Source organism: Haematobia irritans, chromosome 4 (assembly GCF_050003625.1).
Source record: "Haematobia irritans isolate KBUSLIRL chromosome 4, ASM5000362v1, whole genome shotgun sequence".
Lineage (NCBI taxonomy): Eukaryota > Metazoa > Arthropoda > Insecta > Diptera > Muscidae > Haematobia > Haematobia irritans.
In genome coordinates, this window is record NC_134400.1 from 190,486,566 (window position 1) to 190,505,873 (window position 19,308).

At 25.5% G+C, this 19,308-nt stretch overlaps 1 protein-coding gene across 2 annotated transcripts in view; it reads right to left on the reverse strand.

Annotated features, from left to right (window-relative positions):
* Positions 1-19,308, reverse strand: part of RhoGEF3 (Rho guanine nucleotide exchange factor 3) — a 710,057-nt gene that overhangs the window by 310,131 nt on the left and 380,618 nt on the right. The window contains exon 1 of one of the 2 annotated variants that reach the window (XM_075305342.1): positions 17,220-18,789. The exons of the other annotated variant lie outside the window; for it this stretch is intronic. Coding sequence (XP_075161457.1) covers positions 17,220-18,109 — 890 coding nt within the window. The 5' untranslated portion in view covers positions 18,110-18,789. Of the gene's footprint in view, positions 1-17,219; positions 18,790-19,308 lie in introns of those variants that run through there. 2 annotated transcript variants of the gene reach the window in all.

Sequence of the window (19,308 nt, forward strand, 5' to 3'; positions counted from 1 at the left end):
AAATTTTTAACAAAAATTTCTATAGAAATAAAATGTTGACAAAATTTTCTATGGAAATAAATTTTTGACAACATTTTCTATAGAAATAAAATTTTAACAAAATTTCGTATAGAAATAAAATGTTGACAGAATTTTCTATAGAAATAAAATTTTAACAAAATTTTGTATAGAAATAAAATTTTGACAAAATTTTCTATCGAAATTAAATTTTGACAAAATTTGCTATAGTAATTAAATTTTGACAACATTTTTTATAGAAATAAAATATTGACAACATTTTCTATAGAAATAAAATTTTAAAAAAATTTTCTATAGAAATTAAATTTTGACAAAATTTTTTATAGAAATAAAATTTTGCCGTAAAATTTCTATAGAAATAAAATTTTGCCGTAAATTTTCTATAGAAATAAAATGTTGCCAAAATTTTCTATAGAAATTAAATTTTAACAAAAGTTGCTATAAAAAATACAATTTTAACAAAATTTGCTATCAAAAATACAATTTTTACAAAAATTTTCTATAGAAATAAAATTTTAACAAAATTTTCTATAGAAATAAAATTTTAACAAAATTTGCTATAGAAATAAAATTTTGACAAAATTTTCTATAGAAATAAAATGTTGACAGAATTCTTCATAGAAATAAAATTTTTACAAAATTTTCTAGAGAAACAAACTTTTGACAAAATTTGCTATAGAAATAAAATTTTGACAAAATTTTCTATGGAAATAAAATTTTGACAAAGTTTTTTATAGAAATAAAATTTTGACAAAATTTTCTATGGAAATAAAATTTTAACTAAATTTGCTATAGATATAAAACTTTAACAAAATTTGCTATAAAAAATACAATTTTGACAAAAATTTTCTATAGAAATAAAATTTTAACAAAAATTTCTATAGAAATAAAATTTTGACAAAATTTTCTATAGAAATAAAATTTTGACAGAATTCTCTATGGAAATAAACTTTTGACAAAATTATCTATAGAAATAACAATTTGACAAAATTTTCTATAAAAATAAAATTTTGACAAAATTTTCTATAGAAATAAAATTTTTACATTTTCTATAGAAATAAAATGGTGACAAAATTTTCTGTGGAAATAAATTTTGAACAAAACTTTCTAGAGAAATAAAATTTTGACAAAATTTTCTATAGAAATTAAATTTTGACAAAATTTGTTTATAGAAATACAATTTTAACAAAATTTGCTATAGAAATAAAATTTTGGCAACATTTTCTATAGATATAAAATATTGACAAAATTTTCTATAGAAATAAAAGTTTGACAAAATTTTTTATAGAAATAAAATTTTGACATTTTCTATAGATATAAAATATTGACAAAGTTTTCTATAGAAATTAAATGTTGACAAAATTTTTTATAGAAATACAATTTTACCAAAATTTGCTATAGAAATAAAATGTTGACAACATTTTCTATAGATATAAAATATTTAAAAAAATTTCAATAGAAATAAAAGTTAGACAAAATTTTTTATAGAAATAAAATTTTAACAAAATTTGCTATAGAAATAAAATGTTGACAAGTTTTTGTGTAGAAATAAAATTTTGATAAAATCTTCTACAGAAATAAAATTTTAACAAAATTTCCTATAGAAATAAAATTTTGACAAAATTTTCTATGGAAATAACATGTTGACAAAATTTTCTATAGGAATTAAATTTTGACAAAATTATAAAAAATTTTACAAAATTTTCTATAGATATAAAATTTTGACAAAATTTTCAATAGAAATAAAATTTTGACAAAATTATCTATGGAAATAACATGTTGACAAGATTTTCTATAGAAATTAAATTTTGACAAAATTTTCTATAGAAATAAAATGTTGACAGAATTCTCCATAGAAATAAAATTTTTACAAAATTTTCTATAGAAAAAAGAAATGTTTACAAAATTTTCTATAGATATAAAATTTTGACAAAATTTTCTATAGAAATAAAATTTTGACAAAATTTCTATAGAAATAAAATGTTGACAAAATTTTCTATGGAAATTAAATTTTGACAAAATTTTGTATAAAAATAAAATTTTAACAAAATTTGCTATAGATATAAAATTTTAACAAAATTTGCTATAAAAAAAAACAATTTTGACAAAAATTTTCTATAGAAATAAAATTTTAACAAAATTTTCTATAGAAATAAAATTTTGACAAAATTATCTATAAAAATAAAATGTTGACAGAATTCGCTATAGAAATAAAATATTGACAAAATTATCTATAAAAATAAAAGAAATTTTCGACAGAAATAAATTTTTGACAAAATTTTCTATATAAATAAATTTTTGACAAAATTTTCTATAGAAATAAAATTTTGACAAAATTTTCTATAGAAATAAAAGGGTGGCAAAATTTTCTATGGAAATAAATTTTGAACAAAACTTTCTATAGAAATAAAATTTTGACAAAATTCTCTATAGAAATTAAATTTTGACAAAATTTTTTTATAGAAATACAATTTTAACAAAATTTGCTATAGAAATAAAATTTTGGCAACATTTGCTATAGATATAAAATATTGACAAAATTTTCTATAGAAATAAAAGTTTGACAACATTTTTTATAGAAATAAAATTTTGACAAGTTTTTGTGTAGAAATAAAATTTTGATAAAATCTTCTATAGAAATAAAATTTTGACGAAATTTTCTATAGAAATAAAATTTTGATAAAATTTTCTATAGAACTAAAATTTTGAAAAAGAAAATTGTTTAGAAATAAAATTTTACCAAAATAAATAAAATTTTGATAAAATTTTCTATAGAAATAAAATTTTGATAAAATTTTCCATAGAAATAAAATTTTGACATATTTTTCCGACAAAGATACAATTTTAAGAAAATTTTCTATAGAAATATAATTTTGATAAAATTTCTAATAAAACTAAAATGTTTACCAATTATTTTTTTTTTTTTTTTTTTTTGGAAATACAACCTATGAAATTATAAAATAGTATAAAATAATACTCATTTTAAAAAGACGAAATTCTGAATACAATACGGCATTTTTAATGAACCATTTACATTCATGGCTTAAATAAGAGACGATAACAATACAGTTCATATGATATACATGGGTGCCATTTACATTCAATGATAACAATATCATCATTGCCATAAAAATTGCTTCTATTGGCACTCTCTTCACCATCACCATTAGAGACTTAAATATCCCCATGCTTGTGTTGTGAGAAAACGTATAGAAGAGATTTCAGTGAAGCAACAAATGTTTCCGTGATGTTTATCATTATAAAGAAGAAAGTGATAATTGAGATTGTCTCCTTCTCTCTTTCTCTCTCTCTCTCTGTATGTGAGTAATGGCAGACGATAAGGTCTACTGATTGTCTACAAATACACAATAAAAAAAATCATACGCACATTGTCAATACCCAGCGGGAAATGGAAGGGACGTGGAATCGATGATGGAAGTGCTGCCCGGGTAGCTATAAGGCCTGGGCGCTGCATTACGTGTTCATTTCAAAATAACATTGGATTGGATTGGAGACCAAGGCCTTGCCTCTCGCTTCTATTCGTATGCCTTCTAGAGGTGATGTTGTCGATGCCATGTTATCAGGCCTTCATACTAAGTACAAAAATCATGCCTTCCAAAGAAGGCCCTCAAAAAGGCCTGGACAGGAAGGCATAAAAGAAAGCGTGTAAAAATAAATATTTTGAAGGCAAGGTTGTCTATGAACTGAACATTTGCCTTCATACATTTTACATTAGAATTTAATTTGACTTACTTTTCCTATACAGTTTATCTTATTTTTGTGATTTTAATATTTACCTCATGTGTATTTTTATTTTTCTACTCCGTCGGGATTTGAACCGGGGTCCTCGTTATTGGTAGTCCTACACTCATCCATTGGCCTACGACACATTTATGTGATGTGGGCGCCAAAAGGTAAACTTAAGATACACGTGAGGTCATTCCGCGTTCCCTTCTGTCGGAAGTGAACGTATAATGGGTATCGGATCTTTTATATGTTACAGAGAATGTCTTCTAGAAGGCCAAAGTTAGGAGTAACTAGATATAAACAAATTAATAGTTTGGCAGCCAACAAAGAATGAGTATGAGATCCTTTTTATACCTGACGTCACAGAATGGTATTGGGGGAATAACAAATTTGTCATTCCGTGCGTAACACAACAAAATATCTATTTCCGACTATATACAGTGTATATATACTTGATTAGGTGAAAATGAAAAGATGATATTACTACACCGAAAAAATCCGTAGTTAACGGAACGCTAAATTTAACTTATTTTTATTGCACAAAAATTATTTGTTTGTAGTTAAATTTATATTTTTTTTCGAAATTTTCCACATCCCAATGAAATTTTCGTTTCTTGTAAGTATGTCTCAAACATTTTATAAACTAAACGTGGGTATATAGTTCAATGACCGTACACATAAATTCCATATGAACTAAAGCAAAAGAAAATTTTCTTACGATTCCAAAAATAGAATGGAATGCCAATGATTTTGTCCTTTATTTTTAGTTCGTTTTTATACCCTTCACCACTACTGTGGTAAGGGTATAATAAGTTTGTGCATTTGTATGTAACGTCAAGAAGGTCGTTTAGTATACCGGTCGTCTTAGAATTAAATTCTGAGTCGATTTAGCGATGTCCGTCTGTCTGTCCGTCTGTCTGTATATGTAATTTTGTGTGCAAAGTACAGTTCGCAGTTTAAGTCCGATCGTCTTCAAATTTGGCACAGAGTTTTACCTTGGCTCAAAGACAATCGCGATTGATTTCGGTTCAGATTTAGATATAGCTGCCATATATATTTATCGCCGATATGGCCATTGACGTATTTAGAGAGTTTTACCCTGATTTGCTTCAAATTTTGCACAGGAGTGCGTTTAATAGTATCGTTAATTATACCAAATTTAGTTGAAATCGGTTCAGATTTAGATATAGCTCCCGAATATGTCTTTCGACCGATTTCGACTCATATTTATACCCACAGACACCAAAGATTTACCCCGATTTACTTGAAACTTTGCACAGGGAGTAGAATTAAGGCGAGCGAATTTTAATTAAAATCGGTTCAGATTTTGATATAGCTCCCATATATCTTTCGCCAGATTTTCCGTCATATGACCACACAGTTCAAAGTTGTAGTCCGTTTTCGTTAAATTTTGCACAGGGAGTAGAATTAAAATACTAAGTATGCATGTCAAATTTGGTTAAAATCGGTTCAGATTTCTATATAGCTTCTAAATATATGTTTTTACGATTTGGGCAAAAATGGCCAAAATACCCACATTTTTCTTATAAAATCGCTACTGCTAAGTCGAAAACTTGTAGAAGTGACTCAAATTTTACATTATTTCTTATACATGTCTATCGACCGACAAATCATAAATACACTTTTGCGAAGTTGCCTCAAAATTGGTTCAGATTAAAATGTCCCGCCCGACTTTAGACTTTCCTTACTTGTTTTTTAGTAACATTGTGGTCCGTCCCGGTCATAAACCAATTTAAATTTTGAGTCTAGACATTTTGTGAATGTTTAAAAAAATGCCCAAATCGGTTCATATTTAAGGTGTTAAGATGTTGTTATACATACTGGTGAAGGGTATAATTTAGCCGGCCCCGCCCGACTTTAGACTTTCCTTACTTGTTTAATATGAGAATGAGTTAATTCGTGTTTTCCTATTGGACTTTACGATTCGCATTAAAAAAGATTTCAATTTCATACCGTGAAACAAGTTGTCAAAATTACTAGAGAGAATGGGCGGAGCTGTACTATCAAAGACAATTTGTTTGCTTCTTTAACTCTCAAGGATTTGATTAAAACTGTCTGTAAAACTGAATTTTCGTTCTTATAACAACAATATAGGTCCTTCTTTTTTCAATTCCGAAAGAAGGCACAGAATGTTTGCGGGCATTTTTTAGAAAGGAAGTGCAAGGCATTTTAGCATGCATGATAGGAGAAGGCATATGGGAAGGTGTTAAGGATCCCAAAATCATGGGTTAAGAAGGCACGATTTTTGCGGTACTTCGCAATTTTCCCGCTGGGATATGTATACAAGCACACACACACACATATACGTGCTCTTAAATCGAAGAGGAGGGTTATTGAAGTGCTTTCTTTTATCCAAGAATAATGTGAACGACGTCCATATAGCAAAGCAATCCATTTAACTTACTCGTACTCTTTCAAACTCATTGCCATTTACTTATTACTCAATTCTGGTCGCTCAAGGCCAGCATCCTTGTTAATACTCTCCACACATGCAAACACCCCAAAGAGGTTTTATTAATGCGGCTTTTTATTTCGAATGTTATTTTGCCATAGGAAAACAAATACCACGAATTAGGTTTAATACATTGGTCGAGTCGCATTGTTCGTTAAATGAATGTAAGCTCTGTTTGGGTAAAAGCAAGGAACTCCTGTTGAATGCGAAATTAATTTCGTCCTTAGTACCTCTCGACTTGGGAGTGTGTGTTGTGTTCATTTTTGGTGAGTTTAGAGATGGAAATTGAGGTATGGTCAGACTAAGTTCTCGTTACATAAGGAGAAACGGTTTTGTGTTAGGGCGAGAATCCCATATCCTCCCCAGTAGGCTAAAGCGACGTTGTAAAGGTTTCATGACTGGCCTTAAAAGAAAGTAAACAGTATCAACATCGATTACCAAAGGTGTGTTGGATCCCATTTCTAATCAAAACGTATGAAAGTGATCTGTAACTTTAATGGGATTTGTTATTGACATATACACTTTAGGACTTGGACTCGTTTGAAAGTTCTTTGGCTTAGAAGGAAGGCAAATTTTGCCACAAGGTTTTTGATATAAAGAATTCATATTTAAATTTAAAGAAATAATCATATTAAGAAATAATATTTATTAGATCTTTGGATTCAAAAAAAAATAATTAAATTATACGTTAATAGATATTTTGAGGATTTTGCATATTTAGCCAATGGCAACTTTGAAATGGGTTAAAAAGTTAAGGTTTGCTAAACTCAGAGGAGCATGATCACCTCCTATAGCAAAATGTTATATTTGGATGGGAAACATAGAATATTTTAATGTTTTCTGGCCAACCATAAAATGCTTGTCGAAATCAAATATATAGTCCGAGAAAATAATAAATATGACGCCACACTATCTTAAAAGAGTTTTCACATTAAACTTTTTGGTTAGAACCATCCCCTTTCTCACCCTCAATGATGGTGTGGGAAGAAAAATTATCATTGATTTATCTTTGGCTCTTTACAGTCCTTATGCAGCAATACCCCCAATTACTTTCCCTACTGGATTGCTAAAATACACATTTTCCAAATCCCATCCTCATACAAATTACCCCACAATGGTAGAAGCTTCCTTTTTGAAAGGTTACAAGTATATTTTGTTCAGAACTGTAGTTAATGGCTTAAACACCGGCAGAGCATGAAATTGAAACTGCTAAGCCAAATTAAATGTAATGAAGGACATTTTTAAACCAATTTCCTGTTTTTTTAACGACTTAACACACAAGTTTTGGTCAGGTTTATCACACATTTTCCGAGAAGCACATCGATTCTTCAAAATTTAAAAACAAAAACATTTCGCACTGTAGACAATAGGAAGGAAATGGAGCAAACAAAAAGAGTTTGTTAAAGTTTTATTTATAGAGAAAATATTGTCAAAATTTTATTTCTGTAGAAAGTTTTGTCACAATTTTATTTCTATAGAAAATTTTGTCAGAATTTTATTTTTATAGAAAATTTTGTCAAAATTTTATTTCCATAGAAAATTTTGTCAACATTTTATTTCTATAGAAAATTTTGTCAAAATATTATTTCTATAGAAAATTTTGTTAAAATTTTATTTCTATAGAAAGTTTTGTCAAAATTTTATTTCTATAGAAAATTTTGTCAAAATTTTATTTCTATTGAAAATTTTGTCAAAATTTTATTTCTATTGAAAATTTTGTCAAAATTTTATTTCTATAGAAAATTTTGTAAAACTTTTATTTCTGTAGAAAATTTTGTAAAAAATTTAGTTCTGTAGAAAATTTTGTAAGAAAATTATTTCTGTAGAAACTTTTGTCAAAATTTTATGTCTATAGAAAATTTTGTCTAAAATTTATTTCTGGTTTTTATTTTTATTTCTATAGAAAATTTTGTCAACATTTTATTTCTATAGAAAAGTTTGTCAAAATATTATTTCTATAGAAAATTTTGTTAAAATTTTATTTCTATAGAAAGTTTTGTCAAAATTTTATTGCTACAGAAAATTTTGTCAAAATTTTGTAGAAAGTTTTGTCAAAATTTAATTTCTATAGAAAATTTTGTAGAAAGTTTTGTCAAAATTTTATTTCTATAGAAAATTTTGTCAAAATTTTATTTTTATAGAAAATTTTGTCAAAATTTTATTTCTATATTTATTTTTATTTATATTTTATTTCTATAGAAAATGTTGTCAAAATTTTATTTCTATAAAAAATTTTGTCAAAATTCTATTTCTACAGAAAATTTTGTCAACATTTTATTTCTATAGAAAATTTTGTTAAAATTTTATTTCTATAGAAAATTTGTTAAAACTTTATTTCTATAGAAAATTTTGTCAAAATTTTATTTCTATAGAAAATTTTTTCAACATTTTATTTCTATAGAAAATTTTGTTAAAATTTTATTTATATAGAAAATTTTGTGAAAATGTTATTTCTATAGAAAATTTTGTGAAAATTTTATTTCTATAGAAAATTTTGTAAAAAGTTTATTGCTATAAAAAATTTGTTAAAATTTTTATAGAAAATTTTGTCAAAATTTTATCACAATTTTATTTCTATAGAAAATTTTGTCACAATTTTATTTCTATAGAAAATTTTGTTAAAATTTTATTTCTATAGAAAATTTTGTCAAAATTTTATTTCTATAGAAAATTTTGTCAAAATTTTATTGCCATAGAAAATTTTGTTAAAATTTTATTTCTATAGAAAATTTTGTTAAAATTTTATTTCTATAGAAAATTTTGTCAAAATTTTATTTCTATAGAAAATTTTGTCAAAATTTTATTTCTATAGAAAATTTTGTCAAACTTTTATTGCTATAGAAAATTTTGTCAAACTTTTATTGCTATAGAAACTTTTGTCAAAATCTTATTGCTTAGAAAATTTTGTCAAAATTTTTATAGAAAATTTTATCAAAATTTTATTTCTATTGAAAAATTTGTTAAAATTTTATTTCTATAGAAAATTTTGTCAAAATTGTATTTCTATAGAAAATTTTCTCAAAATTTTATTTCAATAGAAAATTTTGTCAAAATTTTATTTCTATAGAAAATTTTGTCAAAATTTTATTTCTATAGAAAATTTTGTCAAAATTTTATTTCTTAGAAAATTTTGTCAAAATTTTATTTCTATAGAAAATTTTGTCAAAATTTTATTTCTATAGAAAATTTTGTCAAAATTTTATTTCTATAGAAAATTTTGTCAAAATTTTATTTCCCTAGAAAATTTTGTTAAAATTTTATTTCTATAAAAAATTTTGTCAAAATTCTATTTCTATAGAAAATTTTGTCAACATTTTAATAGAAAATTTTATCAAAATGTTATTTCTATTAAAAATGTTGTCAACATTTTATTTCTATAGAAAATTTTGTCAAAATTTTATTTCTATAGAAAATTTTGACAAAATTTTATTTCTATAGAAAATTTTGTAAAACTTTTATTTCTGTAGAAAATTTTATAAAATTTTTATTTCTGTAGAAAATTTTGTAAAAAATTTATTTCTGTAGAAAATTTTGTGAAAATTTTATTTCTATAGCAAATTTTGTCAAAATTTTATTTCTATAGAAAATTTTGTCAAAATTTAATTTGTGTACAACATTTTGTGAAAATTTTATTTCTGTAGAAAATTTTGTGAAAATTGTATTTCTATAGAATTGTTTTCAAAAATTTTCGAATTTTCGGACAAGAGCCCGAAAAATACTGGGAACTCTGGCCATGACTCCTACATAATCTGCCGCTTTGTCTATGTCATCCTGGGTAGAGGATGACATACAGAATATATATTCTACTTGAAACTTGTATCACGCGTTCAGATATTTCATACATCACAATTCCCTTCAATTCTTGGCAAATTATAATTTTTTCACAATTTTATTTTCTTCCTCTTGCGATACACAAAAAATTAACTTCTCTAGGATACGATTAGTCATTGTTGTGTAAGCAAGAACCATTTACTGTTTAATTAATTTCCTTGAAATGCTAACCACCCTTAACCAATCACGACTCTGAACCTCATCATCCATGGAACACTTCACTTTGGATAGATCCACATTTCACAGCTAATTCTCCATTCCTATGTGGTAATTTTTATTTTTATTGATTTAATGGATTGCAGAAATCAACTTTTGCCACTCGACCACAAAATAATGATCGATTGAATAGCTACGACCCATGGCCAGTAAATAGGATCAACAATGCCAAGGGTGAGCAATATGGGCGGGGGGAGTCATGTCTCTAATATCTTCAAACAATTACAAGACGTAATTGTTGAACATAAGTACCTCAACAAATTTTGGTACTACAAATATAAAGAGAGGGAAGTGTACAGTACAGTAAAATATTTGTGACCAAATACTTAACAGAATTAAATGTGAAATTTTAATGCATTGTAAACCAATTTGACATTTTTTGCTAAATTTTAAATTCATTTGTAGCCGATGAAAAAGCACATTTGGAAGATCTGTGTATATTGAATTGCGTATTCTGAATTTTAATACATGTCCAAAAGGACTGCAGTGGAAGTGCGAAAATCGATGGGCGTTCCCGGGTTGTACTTTAAAAGAAATGTTTGTCGAACAACTTCCATTTTTGTTACTGGGCAGTTCTTGTTCCGGAAACCATTGATGTTGTACGCCAACAGATATTGCCAGATAGTCATGTGACCTATCGTGAAAGTGAGACAAACATAGGAATTAGTGGGACCAGCAAAATTTTCTATAGAAATAAACTTTTGACAAAATTTTTCTATAGAAATAAAATATTGACAAAATTTTCTATAGAAATAAAATTTTCAATAGAAATAAAATTTTAAGAAATTTTGGTATAGAAATAAAATGTTGAAAAATTTTTCTATAGAAATAAAATTTTGAAAAAATTTTCTATAGATATAAAATTTTGACAAAATTTTCTATAGAAATACAATTTTGGCAAAATTTTCTATAGAAATAAAATTTTGATAAAAATTTCTTATAGAAATAAAATTTTGACAACATTTTCAATACAAATAAAATTTTGAAAAAATTTTCTATAGAAATAAAATTTTGACAAAATTTTCTATAGAAATAAAATTTTGACATTTTCTATAGAAATAAAATTTTGACAAAATTTTCTATAGAAATAAAATTTGGACAAAATTTTCTATAGAAATAAAATTTTGATAAAAATTTTCTTTAGAAATAAAATTTTGACAAGTATTTTCTATAGAAATACAATTTTGACAAAATTTTCTATTGAAATAAAATTTTGACAAAATTGTCTATAGAAAAAAAATTTGACAAAATTTCCTATTAAAACCAAATTTTGACAAAATTTTCTATTGAAAAAAAATTTTGACAAAATTTTCTATTGAAATAAAATTTTGACAAAATTTTCTATAGAAATAAAATTTTTAAAAAATTTTCTATAGACATAAAATTTTGATAAAAATTTTCTATAGAAATAAAATTTTAATAAAAATTTTCTATTGAAATAAAATTTTGACACAATTTTCTATTGAAATAAAATTTTGACAAAATTTTCTATTGAAATAAAATTTTGATAAAAAGTTTCTATAGAAATAAAATTTTGACAAATTTTTTTTATAGAAAACCAATTTTGACAAAATTTTCTTTAGAAATAAAATTTTGATAATAATTTTCTTTAGAAATAAAAGTTTGATAAAAATTTTCTTCAGAAATAAAATTTTGATAAACATTTTCTTTAGAAATAAAATTTTGACAAAATTTTCTTCAGAAATAAAATTGTGATAAAAATTTCTATTGAAATAAAATTTTGACAAAATTTTCTATAGAAATATAATTTTGCTTTTGTTGTTTTCGTTCAGTCGTTTTGTTTTAAATACATAGTACATGTACTTCGTACAGACAATCAGTCTAAATGCACATCACAGATGATATATGCATTTAAAAATATAATTTAGATAAAATTTTCTATAGAAATAAAAATTTTCTATAGAAATAAAATTTTGACAAAATTTTCTAAAGAAGTAAAATTTTGACAAAATTTTCTTTAGAAATAAAATTTTGACAAAATTTTCTATAGAAATAAAATTTTGACAAAATTTGCTATACAAATAAAATTTTGATAAAAATTTTCTTTAGAAATAAAATTTTGACAAAATTTTTTATAGAAATAAAATTTTGAAAAAAATTTCTATAGATAAAATTTTGATAAAAATTTTCTATAGAAATAACATTTTGACAAAATTTTCTATTAAAATAAAATTTTGACAAAATTTTCTATAGAAATAAAATTTTGACAAAAGTTTCTATTAAAATAAAATTTTGACAAAAATTTCTATTGAAATAAAATTTTGTATAGAAATAAAATTTTGACAAAATTTTCTATAGAAATAAAATTTTGATAAAAATTTTTTATAGAAATAAAATTTTGACAAAATTTTCTATAGAAAACAAATTTTGACAAAATTTTCTATAGAAATAAAATTTTGATAAAAATTTTCTATAGAAATAAAATTTTGACAAAATTCTCTATAGAAATAAAATTTTGACAAAATTTTCTATTAAAATAAAATTTTGACAAAAATTTCTATTAAAATAAAATTTTGACAAAAATTTCTATTGAAATAAAATTTGGTATAGAAATAAAATTTTGACAAAATTTTCTATAGAAATAAAATTTTGACAAATTTCCTATAGAAATAAAATTTTGACAAAATTTTCTATAGAAATAAAATTTTGACAAAATTTGCTATACAAATAAAATTTTGATAAAAATTTTCTATAAAAATAAAATTTTGACAAAATTGTCTATAGAAATAAAATGTTGAAAAAATTTTCTATAGAAATAAAATTTTGAAAAAATTTTCTATCGAAATAAAATTTTGAAAAAAAATTTCTATAGAAATAAAATTTTGATAAAAATTTTCTATAGAAATTAAATTTTGATAAAAATTTGATAAAAATTTTGATAAAATTTTTATCAAATTTTAAAAAATATAATATTGTGTTGATGACTGGGAGCAAGTTTTTTTGCCGGTTATATTCCAAATACTTAAATAGGGGATGCTCCCAAATTACTTTTCTATTCGCTACGGTGGAATACAAGAATTATGTTGTAGAAGTTATCACACATTTAATTCCATAATTATAAATCAATATTGGAATTTTTGTCTACATTTCCCATAAACAATAATTATTACAATATATTATAGAGCTCACATAGATATGAATGTAGGCTCTTACATTAAATGTGGCATATGGACAATAAACAAATTGGATTAAGTAAGCATAGCGAATGGTTTATATATCTATTGGGACTGGCTTAGTATGCATAACAATTTTCTAAATTGATTTCATCGACAAAGTCGAAAGAATGTTTGTATACATGTCAAATGTAAATGTGTAAATTATGTGATTGTAAGTTGCAGCGATTATTTAACAATTATAATAATAAAAATGTCATATATTTCATATAATTTAATAAATCAATTTTACAGCCATTAATTAACAAAGTTGCAGTATGAAATGTAACTAAGATATATGGGTACATAATTGGAAAGAAGGACTTAGGTATATATTTATATAATTCGTATTGTAATTTATTTTATCAAAAAAGGATAAATGTAGATAAGAAAGCGAATTTAGATTTTCCTAGACAAAAAAAAACTAATTCGTTCCTCCCAAGTGAAATTTTAGACAAACAAATATCGGTTGCCATTTGTTTTTCGTTGTAAGGAAATTTGTTTGGAAGAACAGTACATATTGTCTCATAAAGACTAACTCTAAAAAAGCACCGCAAACAGCCAAACAGTACATTTATATAGCACATTTTTAGGTGTCCACGAGCCGATGAAAAGATACTGTATTTAACAGAAACAAACCCTTTATTTGGCCACTTTCTTAATAATAAAATTACTTCTTTTATTGCAAAAATAAAAATTGTGTAACAAAAATCTATTTTTATAATAAAAGTTTGATATGAAGGGATATTGCAAAATGTATTTGAGAGTCTCAATATAGTTATGGCTTGGAAAAACGAGGAGCTACTGGTAATCGAGAGAAATGTGATTTTATTTTACCTTACATGTCCCATTCTATGTTTAGCTCAATGACAAGATACCTCTTTTTATAGCCAAGTCCGAACGTCGTTTCACATTGCAGTGAAACCACTTTAAGAAGCTTTGAAACACTCAAAATTAAAATTTTGATAAAATTTTCAATAGAAATAAAATATTGACAAAATTTTCTATAGAAATAAAATTTTCATAAAATGTTCTATAGAAATAAAATTTTAAGAAATTTTGGTATAGAAATAAATTTTTGACAAAATTTTCTATAGAAATAAAATTTTGACAAAATTTTCTATAGAAATAAAATTTTGACAAAATTTTCTATAGAAATAAAATTTTAAGAAATTTTTGTATAGATATAAAATATTGACAAAATATTCTATAGAAATAAAATTTTGACAAACATTTGCTAGAATTTTGTCAAAATAAAATTTTGACAAAATTTTTGATAGAAATAAAATGTTGACAAAATTTTCTATAGAAATAAAATTTTGGCAAAATTTTCTATAAAAATAAAATTTAGAAAAATTTTGACAAAATTTTCTATAAAAATAAAATTTTGACAAAATTTTCTATAGAAATAAAAATTTTGACAAAATTTTCTATAGAAATAAAATTTTGACAAAATTTTCTAAGAAATAAAATTTTTATAGAATTAAAAATTTGACAAAATTTTCTATAGAAATAAAATTTTGACAAAATTTTCTATAGAAATAAAATTTTGACAAAATTTTCTATAGAAATAAAATTTTGACAAAATTTTCTATAGAAATAAAATTTTGACAAAATTTTTATAGAAATAAAATTTTGACAAAATTTTCTATAGAAATAAAATTTTGACAGAATTTTCTATAGAAATAAAATTTTGACAAAATTTTCTATAGAAATAAACTTTTGACAAAATTTTCTATAGAAATAAAATTTTGACAAAATTTTCTATAGAAATAAAATTTTGACAAAATTTTCTATAAAATAAAATTTTGATAAAATTTTCTGTAGAAATAAAATTTTGACAAAATTTTCTATAGAAATAAAATTTTGACAAAATTTTCTATAGAAATAAAATTTTGACAAAATTTTCTATAGAAATAAAATTTTGAAATACTTTTGTATAGAAATAAAATTTTGCCAAATTTTCTATAGAAATAAAATTTTGACAAAGTTTTCTATAGAAATAAAATTTTGACAAATTTTTCTATAGAAATAAAATTTTGACAAAATTTTCTATAGAAATAAAATGTTGACAAAGTTTTCTATAGAAATAAAATTTTGACAAATTTTTCTATAGAAATACAATTTTGACAAAATTTTCTATAGAAATAAAATTTTGACAAAATTTTTCTATAGAAATAAAATGTTGACAAAATTTTCTATAGAAATAAAATTTTGAAAAAAATTTCGATAGAAATACAATTTTGACAAAATTTTCTATAGAAATAAAATTTTGACAAAATTTTCTATAGAAATAAAATTTTTACAAAATTTTCTATAGAAATAGAATTTTGACAAAATTTTCTATAGAAATAAAATTGTGATAAAATTTTCTGTAGAAATAAAATTTTGACAAAAATTTCTGAAGAAATAAATTTTTGAAAAATCATATTTTTTTGGTAGTTTTCGGTAAGATTTTCAAATGTTGGTAGATAATTTTTGTCTCACGTTTCAACCGTGACTGTAATGGTTATGTAAGTTCGCGATCGATAACTTATTATCTAGAAAGTGTTCATGTGGAAGCGTAATATAGAATCACATGATTTCTTCGACAAAAACAATTGAGATTTTCTTCCCGCATGAACTTGTCTGTCTTGCCAAATTTTTAAAGGACTCGTAGCAAATAAGTTTGTAAAGATATTCTCAAAATATTAAAATATTTTGTCAAAACTATTGTACCATAAATCTGATATCGGCTCAAAAATGTCTACACAAAAAGTACTAAATCATTCGCGGGTGTACTGACGGGGGGTACGGTACTGACCAAGTAAGTACTACAAGTACTGCAATTTCAATCTTTGGTATGCTATGGTTTTACTGGGGAAAAATCTCTAGCAAAAAACTTGCAATTTCTCTATCTGATAACTGTCAAATGTAGTCTTTCTCTCTCTCTAGCTCTCTTTTGCGACTTTGCGATAATTATCAAAAATTATCGGGTTTTCGAGTGAAGCTAATATATAACGTAGCCTAATTATTGTAGAAGGGTGACTCTTGAAGGATAATAGGGTGACTCATAGCGGAAATTAATCAGAGATTTTCCACAGTTTTCCGGTGTTGTCAGCTTAGGGGATTTTTTCTCTTGGTTTGGGGTTTTTTTAACATTGAGGATTTATCTGGGGATAACGTCGAGATTTGGGGATTTTTCTGGGGATAGTTCTACCTTCAATCACATAGTATTAAATTTGTTGTAGGAAGTGTAAAAGCGAAGTACAATAAGGCTTATAGGCTAAACCGCGTTCTTATTTACCATCGCAGCTTCATATTTATGGAACAAATTTGAAGAAGGCCCAACTTCCATTATTACTTGTGGTTATATATTAGAGGTGTGCACGTGACAAGAAATTGTCGTGAATCACGAAAATTTTCGTGACTCACGGTGATAAACCAGAACATGGTGGATTATATAAGTTTCAGAATAAAACTCGGAAATTTATTAAAGATATCGATAACGTGAGATTACTTTTCTTTTTTTATAGAATAAAATGTACATACATATAAAATAATTATATGAATTTTCCTTTGGGGATTTTTCATGTGGAAAAATATTATAGTTGGGGATTTTTTGGGGATATAATTTCGAAATTTTGTGAAACTCTCTCGAAAAAATCTGGCCGTCTGTGAGGTCTTAATTGTAAGTACAATCTCAATATACCTTCTCTCCACTAAACTTTCCTGAGATAAACTCTCTCTCTCTCTCTCCACCCTTTTAACTGAATACTTACCTTTTATCATACGCCAACATATCGGCAATATTCTGCCCAGCTGTCTGGGATTCTGAAGGTGGGGTGACTACTGAAGATTCCGGTTCAGCTATACTGGCCATAGAAACTGTCATTAGACAGGTGTCCATATCCGACGTAATATTAATTTTTATAACATCTGATGATGATGATGATGAGCCATTCACAGTTGGTGGTAAATACCATTTCGATTGGGAGCCACTGCTTGCATAAAAATCCAATGTACAAGGTTTTTTGCTAACCTGCTGATGATGATGATGATGGTGAGAATTGCCATGTGAGGTGGGAGATCCACAGGAGTTATACGGTGAATTACCATGGGGAGAGCTTCCTTGGGAATTTGCAAGGGACGTATCCAAATCATTGTAACACGCTTGGCCATCATCAAAAACTGTTGACATATTCGGGCTAATCACATTGACCAGATGGTGTCCAGATTGTGATGGCTCTTGATGTTCTAATGGCGGCAATGAAGCCATGGTCATGGCATTAATATTACTTGGGCATTCATCCAAATGGGATTCTGTAGAGGATGCCTCAACCGCCATTAAGGGACCTTCGACCACTGGTATTGTTAACGAAGTACATGGAGGCCAATCAATTGTTTGTTGTTGTGCTACTTCTTCTTCTTCTTCATTTTTGTTATGGGCCAGAGTTGTTGTTGTAGACGATATGAGTATAGACGTTGTTGCAAATGAGGAAGAAGAGGAAGATGGGGATCCTAATGCGTTGGCGCACAAAACATCTGGTCTGTGGTTATGTGATTGCAGCAAGGATGATGGGGAGGACGTTGGCAGAGACATGAACGTTGTTGTTGAAGATGCATTTAACACTGGTGCTGTTGTTGTTGCTATGTTGTTGTCACAATTCATTGTTGTTATACTGTTTTTTTTACAAGGACCACAAAAGGGAGAGGAAATGCAATACTTTTTCTGTTATGAAACACACGGGTGTATACTGGAATTTTCTTATTCGATTTTTTGTTTGTTTTGACAATTAAATTTTTTTGTCTTCGAGTAATTAGAAGGTATAATTATTTTCTTTTCACTTGTATTTGAATTTGAAGATTTTCTTTGATAAAATACCAATACCGGTGGGATTATCCTGTATTCACATCTGCCTACCATGACAGTTAACAATTGACACTTGACACAATGGTAGTCGTAAAACACAGACCCGAAATAGCAATGGCCCCATAAACTTTGACATTTTTGCATTCACCTGCTTGTAATTTTTGCGTATGGGGGGAATGCTTCATTCATTTTGTTTTGTTATTCTCCCACTACTTCTTCTTCTTCTATTTAATTAAACACACATATACATACACAAATTTGTCACTCAATGAACTTTTGTCACTAACAAATTGCTATATAATTAACAATTTCCTTTAATAATTTTCTTTTTTAAACACTTTTCTCAAATGTTTCAAATTTGTTTTTTTCGTTTTAAACCGCTTTACGACCACCTCGATATACACGTTAACGCAACATAAATACGACTAAAAACTTAAAAAAACAACGGTGAGCAGTTGATTCTGCTTCATAAAAAAACCGCACACAAAATAGACACACACGCACACACTCACCCATAAGCTCATGCAACCTGACACGAAAGAAATGTATTTTATTTTGTTCCATATTCCATTTTGTTTCTCTATATTCGGCCTTTCTCAACAATTGTGTTGGCCGATGATGGTTTGCATCAGTGATGCCAATTTGGTGCTTTTAGCATCAACTTTAGTGCTTTTTGATTTCCAAATAGCACCAAATTGCCATTTTAGTGCCTTTTGAAGAAAAAAAAAACACAAAGCTTTCTGGAATTTTCATTGTGCTTTTTATACCAGCCTTTTTAGTGCCTTTTCAAAAAAAGCACAAAGCTTTCTGGCATTTTCATTGCGCTTTTTATCCATCCATCCACCATAAGATGGGGGGTATACTAACTTTGTCATTCATTTTCATTTATTTCATTTATTATTCTCCAAAGTAATATACACAAAGCCAAACCTAATTAACAATATATTACAGATTTATGCGGTAATAAACTAACTACAATAACAGGTTTATTAAGAAAA